Source organism: Manis pentadactyla, chromosome 3 (genome assembly GCF_030020395.1).
Source record: "Manis pentadactyla isolate mManPen7 chromosome 3, mManPen7.hap1, whole genome shotgun sequence".
NCBI classification, from domain to species: Eukaryota; Metazoa; Chordata; class Mammalia; order Pholidota; family Manidae; genus Manis; species Manis pentadactyla.
Window position 1 is genome coordinate 173817551 of NC_080021.1, and position 22922 is coordinate 173840472.

At 38.0% G+C, this 22922-nt stretch overlaps 2 protein-coding genes across 2 annotated transcripts; one reads left to right on the top strand and one right to left on the bottom strand.

The window, feature by feature from the left end:
• Positions 1–1759: 1759 nt before the first annotated feature.
• On the bottom strand, positions 1760–2317 carry LOC118913516 (interferon alpha-2-like). The gene has a single exon (XM_036887558.2). It carries the CDS (start codon positions 2315–2317, stop codon positions 1760–1762), a length of 558 nt encoding a protein of 185 aa, XP_036743453.1.
• Positions 2318–5910: 3593 nt separating this feature from the next.
• On the top strand, positions 5911–18775 carry LOC118913679 (interferon omega-1-like). Its single transcript, XM_057498737.1, has 3 exons — positions 5911–6420; positions 15870–16926; positions 18506–18775. Exons 1-2 carry the CDS (start codon positions 5911–5913, stop codon positions 15927–15929), a joined length of 570 nt encoding a protein of 189 aa, XP_057354720.1. The 3' UTR covers positions 15930–16926; positions 18506–18775.
• Positions 18776–22922: the final 4147 nt, after the last annotated feature.

A 22922-nucleotide genomic window follows, 5' to 3' on the forward strand; every position in this document is an offset into this window, starting at 1 on the left:
GACTCCTGGCTTTTAGAACTGTGAGAAAATAATTTCTGTAGGTTAAGCTATTCAGTCTATGACATCTTGTTATGGCAGCCTGAGCTGACTAATACAGTATTCTTAAATCCATTTCAGCAATGTTTTATATTTATTTAAATGTTTTCGGTGTATAACCTTATATTGCCTTAGATAGATTTACTCCTAAAAATTTTATTCTTTTTAGTGTTATTATAAATAGAATATGTTTTCATAATTTCCTTTTTGGATTGTTGATTCTTAGTATATAGAAATACAATTCAATGTTTATCTTGTATCTTTCAACTTGGCTGAATTTATTAGCTATAATAGCTTTCTGTGTGTGGATTCTTTACAATTATCTATAACAAGTTCTTGCCATCTGTGAACAGAGTTTTATTTTTTCCTTATCAATTTGGATGTCTTATGTCCTTATAGAGTAGTCATTTTCAGTTAACTGAATTAGCAGTTACCAATTCCTATCCTTGGATTCTTTGGTATTCCCTAGCAATCTAAATGGTAATTTGCTTCCTGGTATTTTCTCCCATCTATTCAGGATTTGACTGCAAAATTATGCCATATACTAATCAGAATTCATTTTGAATGCTAATGATTTTGAGTCTGAGAGGTGCTAATGTGTCGTCATTCTCTTTATTTTTCAGATATACCACTTACTAACTTCATCTTTCTTTGCCTTAGGCCAATTGTCTAGAAGACTGTAAACAACTTGAATGCAGCAGTAAAATATTATTCAACTTTGTGCCCTAGCACCTGACATCACACCTAATATATAATACAACATAGGGACTCAAACAATATTTGTGCAGTGAATAAGAATAGTGATGATAAAAAATATTACAACTAATTGTCATAGATGAATTTTAAGAGTCAAAATAATGAATTTGAAACCATCTTGGAAAATAAAAGGGCACTACCATGTAAATTATGATTAATTTTTATTACAGGGATGCTTTCTTAAATTTTGTGCTTGAAATATTTAGAATACAACAATGAGAAATGAGACATCAGGACTGGTCAAGTGCATAAAACTTACTCACCCTTCCTTCCTCAGCCTGCTCTAAGATTCTCCAGTGTCCACATACCTAGAATGATTTCTCTTGGCTTCTGTAGCTATCCTTTAAACAGTTTAGCATCTCCTGTTGTTACAGGCACAGAGCAGATAGTTGTGCCCATGTCTTAGACTTTTTTCCACAAGTCTCTCTTCCTCCTTTAATCTATGCTTGGGGGAATCACATTCAGTCCCTCCTCAAAATGTCATTGTGCTGTGATCCGTGCTGGGCTATACTTATTCCCTCTTCATCCAGGAACCTTGCTTAGGTTTATTTTGTGGGATCAGCCTTTCAGTTAGGTTTTTATTCAAAAAGTGTGTCCAGGCAAAATTGGCTTTTAAAAATTGTTTTTATTTTCCACAACTTAAAAATGAACAGTAGTCTTGTACACAATAATGCTGAACAAAGTTTTTTGAGCAATAAATATTTAAATACTATAAACAGAATAAATTTTTCAAATAACTTAAATAAATAAAAATCACAAAAATTTTTTCAGCTATATGGATTGTGCATTTCTCTGTTCTAAACAACTTACTGTAACTTACATTTAACACAATTCTGTAACAATCTCATACATTTGCTATTCATATTTCTCATCAGGCATAAAAAATAGAGATGAAGATTGCACTTTGAGTCTAAGAAAATAGCCATTTTGTTGAGCAGATGAACTGTTTTCAGACTCAACATCTTCTTTATTTCCTGAGTTTTCCTGTGATCTTCTTAATGAAGAGTAAGCACCTTCTGATTTCCACCCTGACAACCTCCCAGGCACAGCGGCTGTATTCTTTCCCTTTCAGATACAAACTGATTCCTTGGAAGTACCTCTTCACAATCAGTCTGGAGTTCTCACTTCCCAGGAGTGACTGTTCCACCTTCTTTTCCTCCTCCAAACATGTCTCCAGCTCATCCAGCTGCTGATAAAGTCCAGTGAGGAATTTGTCCAGGAGGGTCTCTTCCAAAGCCACAGGAGAGCCACTTGTGATGAAGAGGTTGAAGATCTGCTGAAGCATCTCATGCAGGACTGCTATGGTCTGCGTCTTCTCCAAGTGGTTCCCATCCACAAGCACCTGAGGAAATCTGAAATCAGTCCTGTCCTTCAGACAAGACAAAATGGAGATTCTCTCCATCTGACTCAAAAGTGTGAACGTTTCCAGACTGCCTTGGCTTGGAGACAGGTTACAACCCAGAGAGCCAGTGGGGCTGGAGCACAGCATCACCAGGGCCAGCAGTACAGAGATTGGGAGGGCCATTGGGAAGCTGGGGGATTCTGCAGGGCTGCCTGAAGGGGAAGTCTCAGCAAGTTCTGAGGACTTTGGGTAATGAGTGCCTTTTAAACAGTGAGTATAGAAACTTTCATTTTCTGGGTTTTTCCACTTTTTGCCCTTTATTTTCCTTTTCCACATTTTTTTTTAGAAAGTCAATTTTAAAATGTGCATTTATTGACATGATGAAATAAGTGCACATTTTCAGATGTGCCTAGATGAGAGACTCCAAACCACATGTGCGAATGCAGTATCTATACCTCATTATAACGTTTTATTCCTACCTCCCAGGTTGTTCTTGGGGAGAAAAGCCTAGACAAAGTCAGAGAAGGGAGAAACAGTCAAACAATAAATGCTGGCTTTTCCAGGTCAGCAGGAAATATAAATAAGCTTATAAAAGAGAAAATTTTTATTTTTCTTACTTTTTCCTTATTTACACTTATCCCCTCTTTGAAAATTTCAATTGTGTATGTACTTTAATGATATCACCTGAGTTGGCCTTAAACTCACTGAAGATACTGTCTGGGGAACACATCACAGATAGTACTTGTTAGAAGTCAGTTATGGTACCTCACTTTACTAGGGACTGGTTTCTTTAAAAGATTCAAGTTTGCCTGTGTGTAACTCTCTCTGTTCTCTACCATGTACAACATTTCACAGTAAAAACTTTGCCTCACTCATTGTGCAGTAATGCAGATAATCTCATCTCCATAGATATTCCATGGGCAAGTGATATGCTACCATGTACTCAGGGATAATGGGGCTGCAATGGTATTCAAACTTTATCATTGACATATCTTCATTGAATCTGTAATATACAGATATTTTTTAATTTTGCTATCATTAATGTACAATTACATGAACAACATTATGGTTACTAGACTCCCCCTATTATCAAGTCCCCACCACATACCGCATTACAGTCACTGTCCATCAGCATAGTAAGATGCTATAGAATCACTACTTATCTTCTCTTATACAAATTATTTTTAATAATATTAATGGCAGCAATTTTTAATTATATACAGGAGCTCAGCAAAGTATTTTATATTATTTCATTCAGTCTTTACAGCTTCCCTGTAAGAGAAGTACTATAACTATTTGCATTTTGCAAGTGAGGATACTGAAAACTCAGAGAGGTTATTTAACTTTCTAAAACCCACCATTTATTATGTAGGTGGTTCTTTACCACCATACCGTTCTGCCTCCACATTACTCTTCAGTAACGTTAAGCATTCTCCTTTACCTATACTCTGTACACTTGTAATTAAGTAATCTAATTATCTGTTTAACATTAGACGACCCTGATAGAATGCAAGCTCCCTGAGGGCAATAATGCTGTATCTTGAGTGTCCAGCAAGATGCCTGTCACAGAGGAGGTGCACAGAGGGCTCTCTATTCCACAGCAAATACAAAATGGACTGCATGTTCCAAGGAGTGAGTAGACCTAAAATTTGGTGACTGTGACACAAAATGATAGTCTTCTGAAAACAAAGATAGTAAGAATAAATTTTAAATGAGTGTTTTAACCTCCTGGATAATTTTGGAAAATATTTTTAGTTGGGAACAGGAAGTTTCAAAGATCCAGTAGACTGCAACAAAACACATCATTTGAAAGTCAGGACTGGAACTTAGCATATGAAAAGGGAGCAGTATCCTCTTCAAGTGTATTGCAATGTCTCTGGAATGTGCAAATGGTTGGTGACTATGAAAAATGGGAATTTCCAATTTCATTGTGTTTTTGTGAAGATTGGATGTTGTAATGTACCTGTAATAAATGCCTGGACAAAATACGCACTCAACATCTATTAGCCATTCCCAGAATGTAGTAAACTAATTCATCCAGCTATGGGAAATAGATGAACATTTCCGTGAGATGATCTGCTTCCCTTCTTTTTCAGTTCACTAATAAACATTTCTATTTCTAATCTCATCTCTTATATGAACCTGAGCATGTGTTCATATGACAGGGAGGGCCCTGTCCAAATGAATAAGATCTATTAGCTTCCAGGTAATAAATGACTTTCTCACATATTAATAAAATGGTCACCCAATCAATAACCCAGTCTCTTTTGAGTGTGAGTTGGTATGACTAAATTCGTGAAATCTGATAATCTCTGTGAAAAAGGTAAACAGACAAATCTATTTTCTGATTTAGCAAAGCTGAAAACTAGCTTTTTAGATACCAGCCTGCCTTAAGAAGTCAGCTGCCTTCCTTCTGGACCTGTCTGCAGTGACAACACTCACATGGGCTGGTCTGAAACCTGTCACTCTGTAGACCTCTTACTCCCTGACTTCTATGGTTAAGTGACATTTCATCATTTGGGTAGAGAAGATGTTTTTTCATTTTCAGCATTTACTTTCCATTTGCCTTTGTGCATTACATTTTCATAACAGCTTACTTTTACTTTCTAGGAATGTTAAAAGAGAGAGGAAAGTTCTGATGTCTTGAAAATCATAGAGGATATTAGTTACCTCTTTTTTCCTTACATTTTCTCTTCCTTTTTTTGCAACAAACCTCAAAATGGAAATAGAAAAGATTGCAGGAGCATTAGGACAACTTCAATAAAGTGAAATTGTTACCTTCTTTACAAAAGAAGAGGTAACAATTTTTGTTTATTTATTTAAAAAATTTTATTAACGTATAGTTGACTTTTATATTAGTTTTCGATGTACAACATAGCGATTAGACACTTATATGTATTACGAAATGTTCACCACATTAAGTGACATATCATGTCACCGTACAGTTACTAGAGTTTACTGACTATATTCCCTATACTGTACTTTTCATCCCCACAACTTATTTATTTTATTAATAGAAGTTTAAATTTTTTAATTTTAAAATTATGTAAAAATAACAAAGAAAAAAATGGGTTGCTTAATCATTAGATCAATAGCACTAGGACAATGGCCTAGGCTAAGACAAAGAGGCTGCTACAAAGCAGCAAAGACATTCTAAATGCTTGAAGTGGTTGCACTTTACCCTTCTTGAGGGCAAGATTGGAGGTTTAGTCATCTTGATATAGGCTGTGCTCAGTGTAATGATTGGCACAGAGTAAGTGTTCAGTAATTTTCTCAGTTAACTAGAGTATATAAAACCAAATTTGACAAACTAAATGTTTTACATCAGAGAATAAGGTGAGATCCATGCATATGCAGTTCAGGTATCTTTCACTCCAGATCAACACTTCCAAGAGGGATATGCAGAGAGAAGAGAAAGAAGATCTTAGAAAGAAGCCTACCAAAAGTCGTTCTTAATATCAGGAAGAAAGATCTAGATAGCTCTATCATTAGTTCAAAGCTAGTTTTTGTTAAGATGATACACATTCCATTGAATTAGGACTTCTAATTTTTTTAATGAATGAATTTCACTTCAATCGTAAGAATACAGAAACCAATGACAACTTTCCAGACCCTTAAAGGAAAAGGAAAGCACAAAATGGGGAAGTACAAAGATCTGGGGGAAATTCAGAAAATGAAAACTTATGCTCAATATTTAAGAGGCACACAGACAGAAAAGCTAGAAAAACGCACAGTTTCCTATCTCAACCAGAAGAGTGTCTTCTTGGGACTTACCAATGGCGTTTCTGGTCTCTTCACTGACGGTGTTAGTGATGATCTTCTCCAGGCCCATTTCCTCCATTAGCTGTGACCTGCCTCAGAGCCTTGACTCGGGAAAGCAGGAGACCTTCACAGCTCTGGACCAAATGAGGACAATCTCTCTTCTTTCTTGTCTGAAGTATAGGACTGACTTCAAATTCCCCCAGAAGGAGCTGGATGGCAGCCAGTTCCAGGAGGCCCAGGCCATCTCTGTCCTCCACGAGATGCTCCAGCAGATCTTCAGCCTCTTCCACACAGAGCGCTCCTCTGCTGCCTGGAACACCACCCTCCTGGACCGACTGTGCACTGGACTCCATCGGCAGCTGGAAGACCTGGACACCTGTTTGGTGCAGGCGATGGGAGAGGAGAAATCTGCCCTGGGAACTGAGGGCCCTGCACTGGCTGTGAAGAGGTACTTCCGGGAAATCCACCTCTACCTGAAAGAGAAGAAATACAGTGACTGTGCCTGGGAAATTGTCAGAGTAGAAATCAAGAGCTGCTTTCTCTTCATTAACAGGCTTATAAGAAAACTCAAGAAGTAAGAAGGAACCTGATTCAGGGACTAATGTCCTAGCTCAGATGCTTAATAATTCAGTCATTCCAAAACTGTTTTTTGCTTCAGTTATAAAATACTTTGAGTCATATTTGGCATATTTGTATCACTACTATTAAGCATATCTATGTCCAAATATTTTCAGAATTGGAGGAAATGTAACTGGTGCCTTTTGGCTAAAACTTATGTTATAAAATATGTATTATTTATTTATTTATTTATTTATAGTAATTTATTTTTATGGCATTTGTCTTTGTATGTTCTATTCTTTATATAAGAATATGCTTACATTTTCTTCTTTAATAAAAATGTTTCTATTTACTTATTCAAGATATTTCTCTTCTTTTTTTTTTTTTAAAAAAAAACCTTCCGCAATGTCCTAATTCTGCAAACTAAATATAAAAATATGTGTTGCAGTTCACTTATTCACTCATTGGCCTTGGGGATAGAGTCTTGAGTGTGAGATGTATAGTTCCTGCCCTTACAGAGTTTATCTTAGAGCCAAGGGCCTAGCCACTGAAGAAGTAGGTACAATGTAATTAGGTAATTAACATTTGGGATCTGGGCTACAGAGGAGAAATAAAAGATGCTATGGCAGTGAGTATCGTGGGTAGATCACTTAGACTACTTTCAGCTTCCCCCAGGGAAGTACTATGAAATATGAGACTTGAAGAATGAATAAGAGTTTGTTTAGTATTGTGTGGAGGCAAAATATCCCAGGGCAAGAAAAAGTGCATAGAAAGGGGCTGGTTCATTTAAAGAAGTGAAAAAGCCCAGAGTGGGTGGACTGTACTGTCGTTGGAGAGTATGTCATGTAATGAAGCTGGAGAAACAGAGTGGGGACCAATAACAGACTATGTTAAAGTTGTTAGATTTTATCTCAAGAGCCAAGGAAAATTACTTTAGGATTTAAAGCTGGAGAGTGGCTTAACCAGAGCAGGCTCAGGGAAATTTATCAGACCAGCAGTTCTCAAAGTGTGGTCTGTGGGACCCTATGGGTCCCCAAGATATTTTAAGGGGATCCACAAAGTCAAAACTATTTTTATAATGATATAAAGACATAATTTTTACCATCTTAACAACTTGCACTGATGTTGTAAAAACATCAGTAATGATGGGTAAAACTGCTGGTGCCTAAGTGTCAACCAAGATAGTAGCACCAAAAGGTACTAAGTCATTGATATATTTTTCACTGTAATAACTTGAATTTTTTAAAATGCCAGTTTCACTTAAGAATGTCCTTGACAAAATAGCAACATTATTTGCTTTATTAAATCTTGACTTTTGAGTACACATCTTTTTAATATTCTCTGATAGCTTTTTTAATATTCTGTGTGACAAGCACTTCTGAGACAAGCATGGAAAAGCACTTATATAATTGAGTTGTAAGCTAAACTAGCCACTCTTCACAGAATCCATTTTTTACTTGAAAGAAAGAAAGTCAAACTATGGTTATTCAAACTTGGGAAATTGACAATATTTCCCCAAGATATTTATAAAGTGAAGCTCTCATTTCAAGGAAAACAATTGTTGTCAATGATAGCAGTTGAAGCTTTCAATAAAAAATTAGAACTTTGAAAATCTATCATGGTGAACTTGATAAGTTCCCAAAACTTAAAGACCTTTGTTAACAAATAAATTAGTTGATTATATAAATTGAAACACCTATCGATTTGTAAGATCTGAATAACTCAGTGAACCAGTATTTTCTGAATGACAAATGCATATGTTACAAAATTATGCATGAGTAAAAAAGACCTATTCAAAGAGTAGGTCGGATTAATAGGTTTTTATGTAACAGAAATTTAAAAGTTCAAAGTTTTAGGTTTAGATTCCACATCACAATAAATCCTTAAGAAACTCTGCTATGACAGTGATGCATTAGATAAATATATGTTCCAGTATCAAATCATTTTTATATTTCTAAGAATTCTTCTTAATCATGATGAATAACTTATTAATGTGATTTTGAATTCTGTCACTGTGGGTAAAGAATTGGGAAAATATTGATTGGGTTTGAATCATAGTTCTGCCACTTAATAGCTCCTATGGTCTGTTGCTCTTGCACATAGTAGGTGCTCAATAAATGATCATTATTATTATCTAAGGGCATGCTGTAGAGTATAAGGTATTGTTTAAGAGTTTGGTAGGATTGCTGAGAAGATAAAAATACTTCCAGGTAAAGTGTTAACCCTGCTACAAAGTGAACATTCAATAAGTGATAGATTTCATTATTTATACAGTGTGTTTGTTTTTAGAATTCTTGTATTGACTTTAGGAAGTGAGGCCAGTCTGCTTTCAATTCATGTTTGATAAAGCTATGAGTTTATTTCAGTGTGTAACTTTGACTGCTTCTGCAAAATTTTGGGAATAGTGCTTTAATTTCCATTACTAAATTTTCTTGTTTTATTTTTTTCTCTGACTTCACTGTAATCTATCAGTATGATTTTAAATATCAAAATGATTGGTTTAAGAGTTATTTTAAAATTAATTTCAGGCATTGTGATCTAAGATACAACTTATAATATTTTTGTTCAAGGAAATATTGATATATTCTTTGTAGTCTAATATGTGATTTTTGTGAATGATTGAATGATTGATAAATATTTAAAGGAAGTTAAATTTCCTGTTCTATCTAGGTTATAGCGCCCCAGAGTCTTAGCCCCTACTTTACTCATTTGAGTCATATTTTATAATCCTTCTTGTCCTTATTTTCTACATTATTTTATAGACTAATAGCATTGTGCTAAAGTTTCAATGCTACCATCATGTTTCTGTTTATATTTTTATATATTGCTAAAATTCTTTCCTTTTTATGTTATTTTTTAAATTTATTTTTTCTTGAAGTATTGTTAATATACAATCTTACATTGGTTTCAAATATACAACACAGTGGTTCAACAGTTACCCATATTACTAAATCCTTACCTACCCCTCAGTGCAGTTATTATCTGTCAATGTAGAAAGATATTACGGAATCATTGACTATATTCTCCGTGCTGTACTACTATCCCTGTGACCAACTTATATTATAATAGAGAATTTTTGTACTCTTTTATCCCCTTCACCATCCCCACCCACCCCAACTCTTCCTCCACGGTAACCACCAATCACTTCTCAGTGCCTATGAGTCTACTGCTATTTTATTTTTTGTTTTGTTTTTGTTTTTAGATTACAGAAATAAGTAAAATAATATATTTGTCTTTTCTGCCTATTTTATGTTATTTGAATTTTATGTTGTTAATTTGAAGTTTCGTGCCTTTTATAACTTATAGATTCTATTTGTTTCCTATTGCATATTGACCCTTATTTTGTCAAATTTAACACATTCATTGAATTCACGTGGATATTAATCATTATCAATATCTCACTGATATTAATATTGCCACCTCTACTTATTCTCCTTCATTGTGTTTTCTTGCCCTATATTTGCCCATCTTTTCTCTCTCTGTTTTAGCACTAAATATTTAGTGTTATGTGATTTTAGGCTTTTTTCCCTATGCAAAGTAAAAATAGGGTTTGTGTTTTAAACCAAAGAAGAGTTTTTTCTGCTAATAGGGAAATTTAAGCAACTTATATTTATTATATTAACCACTATGTATTTGTTTGTCAAATTTATTTATTTATGCTTTACTTTTATGTTTGATACTTGTCATTCTCCAATTGTCATTAAAGATAATACAATTTTTAAAGCAATTCAAATATTCTCTTAATTTTTGAATGAAAAATTGCATAACACTTTAAAATGTTTATTTAAATTGTTTCACTAATTTTAAATGATTTTACTATTCACTATTTACTCTTCACCAGGACTGTTGCTTTTAGTCAGTATAGTAAGTATGCGTAAGAGACATGATATGAATAGATAAGCTTGTGAATTCATGTTCATGTATAAATAGATGAGAAGGTATAAAAAGTTAGTGGAGACATTGACTCCTTATTTAAAAAAAATATATATATATATATATATACATATCAATTTTGAATGCTCTTAGAATGACAGTAAGTTGCATACAGTATGCTAAATTAGTGCCATATATTCCAAATCTAATCAATGGAGATTTTTAGGAGTTATGTAATAAAAAATATGGTAATCAACTTGAATTGTTTAATTAAAGTTGAAGCATATGACTATAAAGCAACGAGTGTGACTTTCTTGTCTGGCTTACAAACCGACTCTGCATACAGTCTTTCCCTGGGATGCAAAATCTTTTCAAATGATCATAATTATTGTCATCATTGGTCATTATAGCATCCAACATGTTTTTGAAGACTTATATGGAAACTACAATGAGGCACACTTACGATTAAGGAAACATCTGAAAGATCTACATGAGTGCCACGTAGACTATCCCTTCCTGATGGCGCTCCCCCACCAACCTTTAACCAAGAAGGCAGGTGAATCAAGTTAGGTCTGAGTGTAGAGAACAAGCAGCAGGGGTTGCCTCATCACACCATGCTCTCCATCTGTTACTGTAGGTCTTTAGTGGTCTTTCTTTAGCAATTTATTATTCAGTGCTGGACTGAATCAAGCTAAAGCAAAGAGGGAATAAATATTTAAAGCAACATTCCTTTATGTCAGGCACTCAGCCTTGCAGCCTGACTTTGACTAGTGAGTGATGCGCGGAACCAAAGGTACGTAAGCTTGGTGTTATATTGCCATCTACTGGACATAGGTCAAATACGAGCTTAGAGACTATACTGGTCTCCCTCCCATGACCTCCTGCTGGGAAGAACGCAGGAAATCAGAAACAAAAGAAAGAACACTTTGATGTTCTGCCCTTTTAAAAACAAAGAAAAAAAAGTGTAAGTGAAGCAAAAAAACTTTCGAATTCATGATTCTAGTAATGTGAAATTATGTTTTTAGATCCACATATTCATGTTATTACTCCAAAGTAAGCTTACACATATAACTGGCATATTTGTATAAACAGACTATTTTAAACCAGAAAGGAACACTTACATTTAATTAACAGTTTTGTTTGTAAATATTGTTGTTATACCTGGGCTGACTTTATGGTTTATCAAGCACCACGCTAAGATAATTAATGAAGTTTTAATAACTAAATCCTACCTGGGATGAAGGCTTTGGGCTTTTGGTTACTGTTTTCTCAAAGGATCCTTGAGTTCTGTTATGTGAATTTGGGCACCCACCTCTCCCATCAATAACCTTCAAGTTCTACACATCAATAATTTCCTTCATTGAAAGCATATGCTTATCGGACATTTTCTCCAGGCAGAATCACATAAGCTATGTCATAAGCATATGAAATGAGCACTGAATGTGTGAGCTGAAGTGATGAGGATATGCTGGCAGGGCTGGGAGTGGCAGCCAGCGTGCTGGCAGTTAGGGTAGATAGCAAGGGACAAAGCACCAGAGTTCTTCAAGCCAGAAAAAAACTCACTGTGGAGGAAGAATCAGTGAGGCGAGTATCTCATAATGAAGCTAGAAAAGTAATTTTTCCCACCAGGTTCAACAACCTTCCTGCAATGATCAGAGGATCATTCTAAGTGTCTGGACATAGAAAACCAAAGTTCATTTCCATCTCTTGGAGCTAAATTTCTGATGCCCCTAGGTAAGTTAGACCTGGGATTCTGGTCCAGGACCAAAATGGCTGATGGTGACAAATCCGTGGGTCTCACTGTGAAGTGCAGAAGGAGGAAGACCGTGAGCTGGACCCCCTAGAATTACTAAAGGGAACTTCCAGCTACCTATCAGGATCAAGGGGGAAAGCTGAAAGAAAGCAGTCAGGTAGGAGGCAGTGAAACAGAAATCTGATAAATGGGGAAACAATTCAAAACAGAATAGATACAAATGGTAAGAAGATGAAAATGAGAGTCAAGGTCAATTGATTGGCGCTCCAGTTACCCCAGGTGAGTGCAGGAAGCTGTGGAAGAATGTGGAGCTTTTTAAGGAACTACCTTGCAGGTATCCTTTAACAATGCCTTGGTTGACCTTTTACCATAACTGGTTTTCCTTTTCAGGGGAGCTGAAGAGCAAATAGTAACAGAGAGGTACTCACTGTCCACACTAAGATATTTCTTCTAGACCTTTCCCATAGGATCCCAGATAAGGAAACGGTTTCAGAGACAAACTTGGACCAAGATTCCTACCTTTTCATACCTAGCTAATATCACAGATAAATCAGTTAAAACAGATGTTAAAGGTTTATCTAAGAAATCTAATAAGCTAGTCTGCCAGGGCAATTTTTTTTACCATACACCACATGCAAATTTTCTTTTCAATTAGTAAATTTGTTCTTTCCTCCCCTGCTGAAAATGAATCTGGCCAACAATTAGACTGTGAAAAACTACTTGAAACCCCCAGCTCTATTCTCCCATCTCTCAGTGTATTGATTGAGAAGTTAAATCTATAAATTCAAAATAGTCCTTCGAGCACTCGGAGAAGAGAGAGGCAGGTGCTAAATTCTTAAAAAAATCTCAAGTAGCGCAGATATGACAGAATGTGTAAAAGGCAGTCTTTATGATCATAGCCAGAGTGGATGATACATGTTGGCAAAGAAATAAGAAATTATACCATATAGTAGAGTGGACCTTTATATGACAGTCTTCAAACACTTACCATGCACTCTGCCACTGCACTATTTAATTTTAATAAGCACATTTTAATTCAGAAATATTGGATTTTGTTTGCTTCCTTGCTTATTTTTCCTATAGGAGAGATAAGAAAAATTAGAGAAACTGAAGTTAAATTTTACCTGTCTGAAACATATTAAGTTTTAGCATTGTTTTCATTTTTCTTAGGTAACCTAATATCTAGGAAATGAGTGGCTGTATAATATGGAAGTATATGTTTACTTTTTCAAGGTAATGCCAAATTGTTTTCCAAAATGGTTGTACCATCTGACTTTTCTATGAGCAACGAAGGAGAGTTTCATCTGCTCCACATCTTCTCCAACACACAGTATGGTCAGTCTTTTTAATTTTAACTATTCTCATAAATGTGTAGTGGTGTTTAATTGTGACATTAAATAGCAGTTTTCCAAATGACTAACGATGTTAAATATCTTTTCATATTCTTGTTTGTCGTCCGCAAATCTTCTTTAATAAAGTGTTTATATAATCTGTTTAAAAATATTTGACAGAAAAAAAGTTAAAGAATTTAAAGTATATCCATCCTCTAGCTGCATCTTTTTTTTGCATTGTGATCTGACTCAGGCCTTCATCTGGACAATAGGGACATCTTCGTGTTTCTCCACCAGGCTGCTGTGTTTCCCATCTGTTATTTCTGGAAGACAGCTCTGACTGATGCCTGACATGCTGGGGGAGCGGGGGGCTTCTAGTACCAGTGAGCTCACACCACACTGTCTTCCCTGAGGTGTTCCTGCAGCAACCTTACTACAAGATGTCTGGAATGAAACATTCCTCTTGGAGAAATTCCACATAGGATATCATCAGTGGCTAGAAGAGCTGGAAATGTGTTTGAGTCAAAAACTACTTAAAGAGAACCTCTGGCATATCACATGCAAATTCTCTTTTCAATAAGTAAATTTTTTCTTTACTTTCAACAGTGTGTGGTGTTTTAGATTCCACATATAAAAGTGGTATCATACAGTATTTGTCTTTCTCTAAGACCCCAAGGATTCTGAGGGGCCATGTTACATCTAAACATTTAGTCCAGAGACAAGGTACTTCTTACAACTCTAGCACCAAACATGTGCAATGTGCTTAGCTGGGCTCACTGGACTATCACTCATTTAATCCTTCCTGTCCTCTACTTACTACTGTTCTCTGTGAAGTGGACAAGGAAATAATAAGTGCTAATGTGGCTTTTGGGCAGAAGCTTCCCGTCTCAGAACTTCACACCTCCCCCACAGTGCTACAGTGCTCTGAGCTGCATGTGAGGGAATATAAATTGAAGGAGTACATGTGAAACCATAGGTACGGTGCTATGTGGGGGTTAATGGTTATTCTTCAACATAATCTAATGTAGTGCTTTGGATTGTTGATCAGCTTGCCATGGTAGTTTACACAATATTGCTTAGCAGTTAAGAAATGTGCTCTGGAGCCATAGTTTGAAAGCATGATCTCAGCTCCACTACTTACTGGTAGTGGAACCTGTACAAATCACATAAATACTATGCTCCCTCATTTCACCATCTTTAATATGGGAGACAAGAATTGTACTTTTTTCGTAGGATTATTGTATTTAATGAATAAATACACACGAAGGGCATAAAGGGGATATTTTTAACTTGAAGCAGCATAGGTATTGACAGCAGCTAGTACATGCTGACTAACCCCTCTACCCTACACACATTGCCCAGGCTGCAGAGGTGAAGCATAAGATCCCTCAACCTAAAGCTTCCCAGTAATTAATAACAGCTCAGAAGTACTCTGTCAGGGGCTTGCTGAGAGGTGGAATGGTATAGAAGGACTGTGGGGTAATAATCAGCATGGTCTCAAGACAGCAGAGATCTTGAGCAGGAAGTTTGTAAGAAGGACCCCAATGTACCTGTAATTCAGTGGAGGGTGTGTGTGTTCAACTTTAACCTTGGGGAACTTCCCTTTTAAAGGGCCTATAATGTTAAGAACATCTGAGACCTCTCCTCTCATGTCCTTGCCTGCTTTTAATTTGTGGAATCAGATTTGTAGTCAGAATTTTTTGGATAAAATGTACAAAAGGAAGGAAATTGACTGTCTCTTCTAAAAACAGTGTTAGTGCACATTGTTTAAAAATGAACAGTGGTCTTATTCTTGTATCTTTTCCCACTGGTCACAAAATTAGACTCTCTTTCCCAGTTTCTATTCAGTTAGGTGTTGCCAGGTGAATGAATCCAGGCCAAGTGAATGTGGTTGGAAGTTTGGCCCAGGAAAACATGCCCATGTGATCCAAGCACCACAACCACATTTAAAGTCACATACTGACTATGACAAAGGCACTAAGATAGAAGGTACCTGGGTCCCAGAATCACTGGTGGGTGAGAACTAACCACAGGTGTCATCTGATCAGGAATGCTTGCACTGAGGTGATACATGAAGGGAAGATAAACTTGTGTTATGTTCAAAATACAGATATTTTCATGTTTATCTGTTTGAGCAGCTAATATTACTTTAACAGACAGAAGTCTTTGAGAAAATAATATAATGGTTTTCTACCTTTGTGGAAAAATGTATTAACATGAAAATATGTATTAGCATGAGGTTATTTAAGAAATAAAGATCATAGATTTCTTTTCTAAACACTTTTTGGAAATTCAATATTTTTTAAAGCCTTGATTTTTATTTCAGATATTTTATAGCTGGTACAGACAATACAGTGCAGACTGCTTTCTTGGATTTGAGGAACAATAAGATAGAGTCATGAGGATGTTTTTATTTCCTAATTTTTCCTTGGAATTTATTAAATGAGGAAAAGCACACTTCACTCGTCCTCTGGCAGTCTCCAAGGCACAGGAGCTGTATTCCTTCTCCTTCAGATAGCTGCTGATTCCTTGGGAGTCGTTTTGGATAACATTCCCAAGCAAGGACAAACCAGAATATTTTCTGCTTTCACCTTCTGCTCCAGTTGTTCCAGATTGGCTAGAGAGTAATTTAAGCAGCAGATCTTACTCCAAGCTGTAGTCTTCTATGTGGAACGGGTTGAAGATCTGTCCTGTAGTCTGTATGAACAGGTTGAGAATCTGCTGACAAAAACAAGGTGGCTTATAGATACCTCCAATTTTGAACAAAAAAAATTAAAGGAGATCCTGTCATTTTGGCATAAGTGAGAAGCAATCCTTTTGCGATACCTCAAAGGCACGAAGATTTCCTGATTTTCACACCCAGGAGACCAGGAGGAGTTAAAGTAAAGCATCAGCAGCACCATTAGCGAATAGATTTGCCAGTGAGTTCAGCGAGCCACGGTGAATGAAACCCAGCGCGCGGCCACCGCCCTACGGGGCGCGCAAGGCCTTCGTTGCGTCCCAACGGCCGGAAGGGGGCGCGCGCACTAGCCGAACGGACCCACCGGCTTCGACCTGCCAGCGGGACCCGCCTGGAGGGCCAGCGCCGCGGTCTCGGGTGCCAAGTCCATCCGCAGAACCGCAGCTTCACCACCAGCAGCAGCCCCGACCCGGCGGGACGCAGCCGCGAGAGCCGCCGGGAAGCTTCCGCTCCGGGCCCTGGCCGCCCGGGAGCTTTCCGAGCCGGCCCCTGCGCGGAGCCTGTCCTTCCTCCTCGAACAGGTCGGCCAGGCCGGTTTACAGAAGCGCCATGAATTCAGGGCATTGACGCCTGGAAATCAGAGCGCGCTGTGGTGCGTTTTCAGATTCAGAATCGTTCCCGCGGAGAAAGGGCCGGACTCAGAGAAGGGAAACGCGTCTACAGTCCGGATGCGAATGTAGGAAATACTGGGACCCTCCAAGGTGGAGTGACTCCGGGACGCGGCCGGTGCCCGGCTGAAACGTAGTGGAGCCTGAGGCAAAAGGCAAACTGAAAGGTAGGTGTATTAAAATTCACTCTTTTAAAAAAAGTTTAAATGTTTTATTTACACCCAAACCAGAATAATTTTATTTTCTTCTGATGGAAAGAAACTAAACAATAGTATTTTCAAGATAAACTTCAAGATCTTGTCTTCATTAAGAATAGCTGTTTTTGAAATTTTTTGTGCTCTTAAATAAGTTTTTAATTAACTTCATATTACTGAAATTTCTTTTGCAGCATTCCACTGTGACTAGTATTTTCTATAAAATTTTCAAGGCTACTTCCAAATTTGGATAAGATTGCAATAAAGCAAACTTGTGAATCAGAATATCCAAACACAAAAACTGATATTACGAATCCTTGATGTTGAATCTTACTTAAAACCATTTAAAATGAAATTTCTACAGAATTCAGTCAAAATATTTAAGAGCTAAGTCTGGCCACTTTTTGCAAATCAGTCATTTTCATTGAAGATACATTTTCTCCTGTTAAATATTTAAAATCTGAAGCACTTGGTTTAAACTTTTATATCTCCATTTCAAAGGTGAAATTGAGATGGCTATAAATTACTAATTTAAAAAATAGGTTTATATCCCATAATTAAGCTCTCATCCAGTGATTCCTAGATTTCCAATTTTGAAACTTTTTTTCCACTTATTTTCAGATTTGGGAAGTGCATTCATATCTATCCCCAATGTTTTAAATTTATCAACATACCTTCAAACTTACTTTCATTTACTGTAAGCAAAAAGGTAGGCTTTCTATGAAAGCCAGATGCTTTATATATACATGGGTTGTTGGTTTTTTTGTAGAGCTTTATTAATTTCCAACTTGGTTCAAAGTATCATACCTCCTACTTAAATTGCATAAAAATGTATAATCTCTTTATGCCAAGATGCTTTAGATATGAGCATCATGTACGTTGTCATTTAATATTACATCTTTTAACATTTGGTACACATCTCTTTATCAAATGCTATTAAGTAGCAATTAATATATTCATTAAACATAGTATATACATGGCACTTCCATGTGTGAAATTAGGTCAGGCTATATGTGGTGTGGTAGAAATATTTTCTGAACAAATATTGAGTAAAAAATTACTGAATGATGCTTCTGGTATAATGCCATGTATATAAATACATACAAATTCTGAAAGACTAAACTATTAACAGTGGCTGCCAGTTGGAAGCAAGCTGAAACTGGGACTTGATCCCCTAGTAGTCAAGGGCTTCAGGAGACCATGCTGAGCCTCTGAAAGTCTCTAAGCAGGTACTACCCAACATGTCCTCAGAGAGTGGAGTCTTATCAAATTGAGCAGACATGACCCTGAAGATCTGAGATTTTGTACCTTTTTCCAGGGGATGACTATTACATGAAATACTTTAAATGGGCCATGTGTGGAAAAACATTCTTTGAGTTTTTTAGAAAATCAGTGGAAAATATTTTTATCCTTTTTAAAAATGAATAACTAAGAAAAAATAAAGATCTCAAATCAGTGTGGAAAATCACATTATACACTAATAATGAATGTCTCCTGCTTTCTTAGAGGAAAATGAAATTGTCTTATCATGTCAATTTTTCTTGTCTTTCAGCATCAAACCAGAAGCAGGAAGAAAGAGTCTTAGAGGGTAATGTTCTGCTGTTGAATGCCAAGATCTCCCTGGATTAATCTCAATGCCTCTTTTCAATGAGGGTTCAGGTCTACAATCACTGAGGATATCAGTTGCTAGATCCCAGTCCTTCTCAGAAAGTAATGACCTCAAAGGGGAGCCTCTTAAGAGGCATATGAGGCCTGAAACACTTCTAATCCTCATTCTGCCCAGCCTTTGGAATTGGACGGTGATTGAGCTGGGCCAGGAGTCTTGCCCACTGGGAAGTGGGATGAGATGGAATGGAGGGACTATTGGTTTTGAAGGCAATTTCTGGGGCCTGCCTTTGGATATATTCCAAGTTGTTAAATTCCCCAAGCGTCAGACTCCTCTTTTGTAAAGTACTGGACTGCAAATCTCACGGGGTTGTTTTGATGATCACTTGGTGTAATGTGGATGTAAGAGCTTTAAAATGACATAGCCGTATACATATGTGAATCTATTATTATTCTCATTGAACATTTGACAGTGAATCCTAATCCCTGGGCATTCAGAAACTAATCTGGACAGAGTTTATTCTCAATAGAACATTCTACTCAGCTTCCTACAAGATACTACCTTTACTTGGGGTGACCCAGCCTCCTATTTCCTCTGTTCAGAGAGCTCACTGCAAAGGCAATAATGTTGCACCAGGCCCACCTTTCCTTCAGAAAAGGTGATTCATCTCTTCTGTTATTTCAGGCATCCTTCTTCCCAAGTTGCCTGTGGAATTCTGGGGGTCCCAGTGCAGCCTAGAAATGACATGAGAAGGAGAATAAAAAAAAATGGATGTGATATCAAGCATTAGAGCAAGGATAAAGAAAATATCATGAAGTCAGACATGAGGGGGTATTTTCCTGGGACCTTGGCAAGGCCTACCTGTCCCCACTCTGCTTTCACATATTTCCTAACTTCTCGCACGTACCTGCACAGGGTTCCTTTGATGGGAAGCTTTCTGGACTAGGTACAGCAAGATCCTTTCTCTGAGGAGTGGGTTAGAGCAACCAGGGAAGCAGATACCATGCTATTCATAGAGCCAGGAAAATGCATGCTCACCACCTTTGGTTCCTTCATTTGTATTTGTGAATGTATCTCTATTTTTAAATCTTGTAAATATTATACTACCACAAGAACACAGCAAAAAATGTAAATGCTCAGAGGCTTTAAGAGAAAATCAATGACTATAACCCAAGACCTAGACTTAACAGTCACTCCCTCTGCTCCCTCACTATCTAGACCATTATATCACCAGTGGAGGAGTAGCTGGGGTTGCACAGGGATCATAGGGCCGGAGATTTCCTGCTTTACCTACTAGAACTGAAATGGTAAATTGCTGTCAGGTGGTATAACTTAGGTTTCTCTCACTGAGAGAGTGAAAGATCACAGTAACAAGGGAATGAAGCTATAATGGTCCATGCGGAGATACCAGCATGAGCTCATGTTTAGTATAAGATATACATCATTGCACACAGAAATATTTATAGCCTGTTATATATACCAAGGTTAACATACCTGTTCCCTTGTTCTGACATCTGAGAAGGCCTTCCAGCAATGACACTTCAGTGGAAACAAGCACATCCTGCACACAGACATAGGTTACCGATACCACTTCTAATCAAGGAACCGGGGCTTCTGGAAAAATGACTGATTCCAGAACTGCAGCAGGAAATACACAGTGTGATCTGGGATCATCATCTGCCAGAAAGTTCTGAAACACATGAACAATGATGGGATATGTCAAAGGGACAGGAGCCCAGTGAAGGAGTTCACAATTGCCAATTCTGGAAAACTTTGAGCAATAAAATAAGATAGTACTGGATTACATTTCATAGTATAAAATAGTGCATAGTGACATAAATTCTTGAGTAAAAATGAGAGAAGAGGCAAATACTCTGTTCAGAGAATTCCAGATAATTTATATAGCTATTGTGCTATTGTGCCCTCAAGGAGATGGAGCCTAACACCCCACCCCTTTAACTGTGAGCTACATATACAGGCTGCTTTCTGAAAGTACAGTATGGAAGGGAAATAGAACAGTAGAAAAACCTGACCACACTACCTCAGCCAGGTGATCAAATTGAACACATCATGTTGATAGTATGTATCCTTGATATAGTGTGAATAATATGACACTTTGTAAAATGGTCTTCATCTAAAAACCTGTAACCCCAGCATAATCATCAGAGAGACATGAGACAAGTCCCAGTAGAGGGACAGTCTATAAAATACCAGACCAGCATTCCTCACAACTGTGAAGGTCCTCAAGAAATAAGTGAATTCTGAGAAATTGTCACAACACAGAGATCATGGAACAGAGAACAATAGGTAAACATTAAGCTGTAGCTGGAGGTAGAGAACCTAACTGTAGCTGCCCACTACATCTTCCCAACACAAACCAGCTGATCTACAATATCTTCTAACTTACATGTAACACGCTTGACATATTCTATTTAATCTGTTCAGTCAAGAGCCCTGTATACCAAATTTTGCTGAGTTTCCTACATTCCAAGTTCCCCAGCTGCGGCCAGCTCTTACCCCCTCGCAGTTCTTGAATCTCCTGATCTCCTGAGCAAATGAGCTCATGTGTCTGGTGAAGTCCCCTCCTAGTGGAATCCACTTCAAAGCCCCTGAACACCTGCACAGTGAGTTCCTGCATTCTTTACCACCTTGTGTGGTTTAGACACGTGGGCTGCATGGGTGCTGTGCCTGCTCTATTCACTATTTCTGGGCCTGTCTGGTCGTCCCTGGGGTCTTGCCCGTGACAGCCCCTGGTGGCACTGGCACATGGGGAGGAGCAAGGCATGGCTACATTCACACTCAGCCGCCTCCAGCTGACACTGCCCAGTGACTGTGCACAGATGTTCACAGCCACCATAATGGCAGCCTGGGTCTCCCCTGCTCCTTTTTCCCAGCTGCATGGGTCTTGGGCACCTAAGTCCCAGAGAGGGTGGGACCTGTGCCCACAGCATGGGCACCTCAGTGCTGTGGTGGCCCAGCTTACACTGCCCCCCAGCTCTGCTGCCACCAGCCTAGTTCTCAGGTCTCCAATGCCCTTGAATACACATAAACCTCCTAAATATACTATAAATGTATTGTGATTCCTGGAGAGCAAACATGATTTGGCTATGGAGATTTTCCAGGGCAAAGTGACAGTGTATGGTTGGCTAGGAGAAGTTTCCACACTAAATATTAAATGAACAAAAATAAAATTATACATGTATATATGTGTTTGTATATACACTTCTATGTAGACAGAAGTATAGATGTATGTATACTTGGTACATGTAACATGTATTCTTGACAGCCCCCCACATAGAAAGGACAGTAATACTTGAACTGAGTCAGGCAGTGAAAGAGAGGGGAAGTCCAGAACTGCCAAGCCTTGCCACAGCGCCTAAACTGGCCCACACAGAAGTAACAGTAGAGGAAAGAAAGATGAAGGACCAAAAATTACTGAAATTCAAATATGACTAAGACTGTCCCAACCACAACTTACAGAAAAGCAAGCTAAAGCACTGGCTAAGTGATCTAAGGCAAAGATTCAAAAACCCTCCCAAACTGACACCCCTCCTGGCCACTTGAGCAATTCATCAGTATACACACCCACAATTCCTGGTTGACTACCTCCAGGACAATACCGTGTGGATTATAACAACACCTCCCAAATACTACCAACATCCATGTCCTTCAGTGACAACGCCTCTGGTTGTCAGTTGGCAGTATCAGAATTCTCTGACAGCTGTTGAAATGCACTTGAGCTCTCTAGCTGACTACTTCAAAGGGCTGCCAATATCATCATTCTGTCCGATGATGAGTATATTTCCAATTATACTGTCAGACAGGATCAGATATGTGGAATGAATTTATACAACCGGAAATTTATTGTTTATGAAGAAATTCAACAACATGGGCTATGAGGTTTCCCATTAATTAAAACACCACTGCAGTTCCACTCCCAGTTTATCTAGGTCCACCCCACAGTGTGGATAAGGGAGGGTTGTCAGGAAGTGGTTAGTAGCAGGCTGGAGGCAGGAAAACATTTTTTAGTCCCTTTCTCTCTCCCTAGCTGCCCATTGCCCAAGGAGGCTTTGCCCTGTGTGAAGCTGCAGACTTCCTTTTGTAATGAGATCTGCTTGGAAAACTACCGTATTCGAGTATTAGGTCAATGCTTGCCAGGAAAACGCCTGTTGTTCCTTTAGGAGGGGAACGCCCCGAAGGGCTAGGACTTGCCCCTGGAGAAGCCCGCCCCCCACATTTGATCTCGGCCCTGGCCCATGTGGCCGGCAGGGGCGCAGGGCCCGTGTGAGGGTTTCAGCAGAGCACACGGGCAGTTGGGTTCAGCTGTTCCCTTTTACTCTCAGCACCTATGTCATCCTGGTAA

Excerpts from the sequence above, each read along its gene's own strand:
- LOC118913516 (XM_036887558.2), bottom strand. The coding sequence starts at position 2,317 with ATGGCCCTCCCAATCTCTGTACTGCTGGCCCTGGTGATGCTGTGCTCC.
- LOC118913679 (XM_057498737.1), top strand. The coding sequence starts at position 5,911 with ATGGCGTTTCTGGTCTCTTCACTGACGGTGTTAGTGATGATCTTCTCC. Across the intron at positions 6,421-15,869 it reads GGGAAATTGTCAGAGTAGAA|TTCACTCGTCCTCTGGCAGT; the intron begins ATCAAGAGCTGC and ends GGAAAAGCACAC.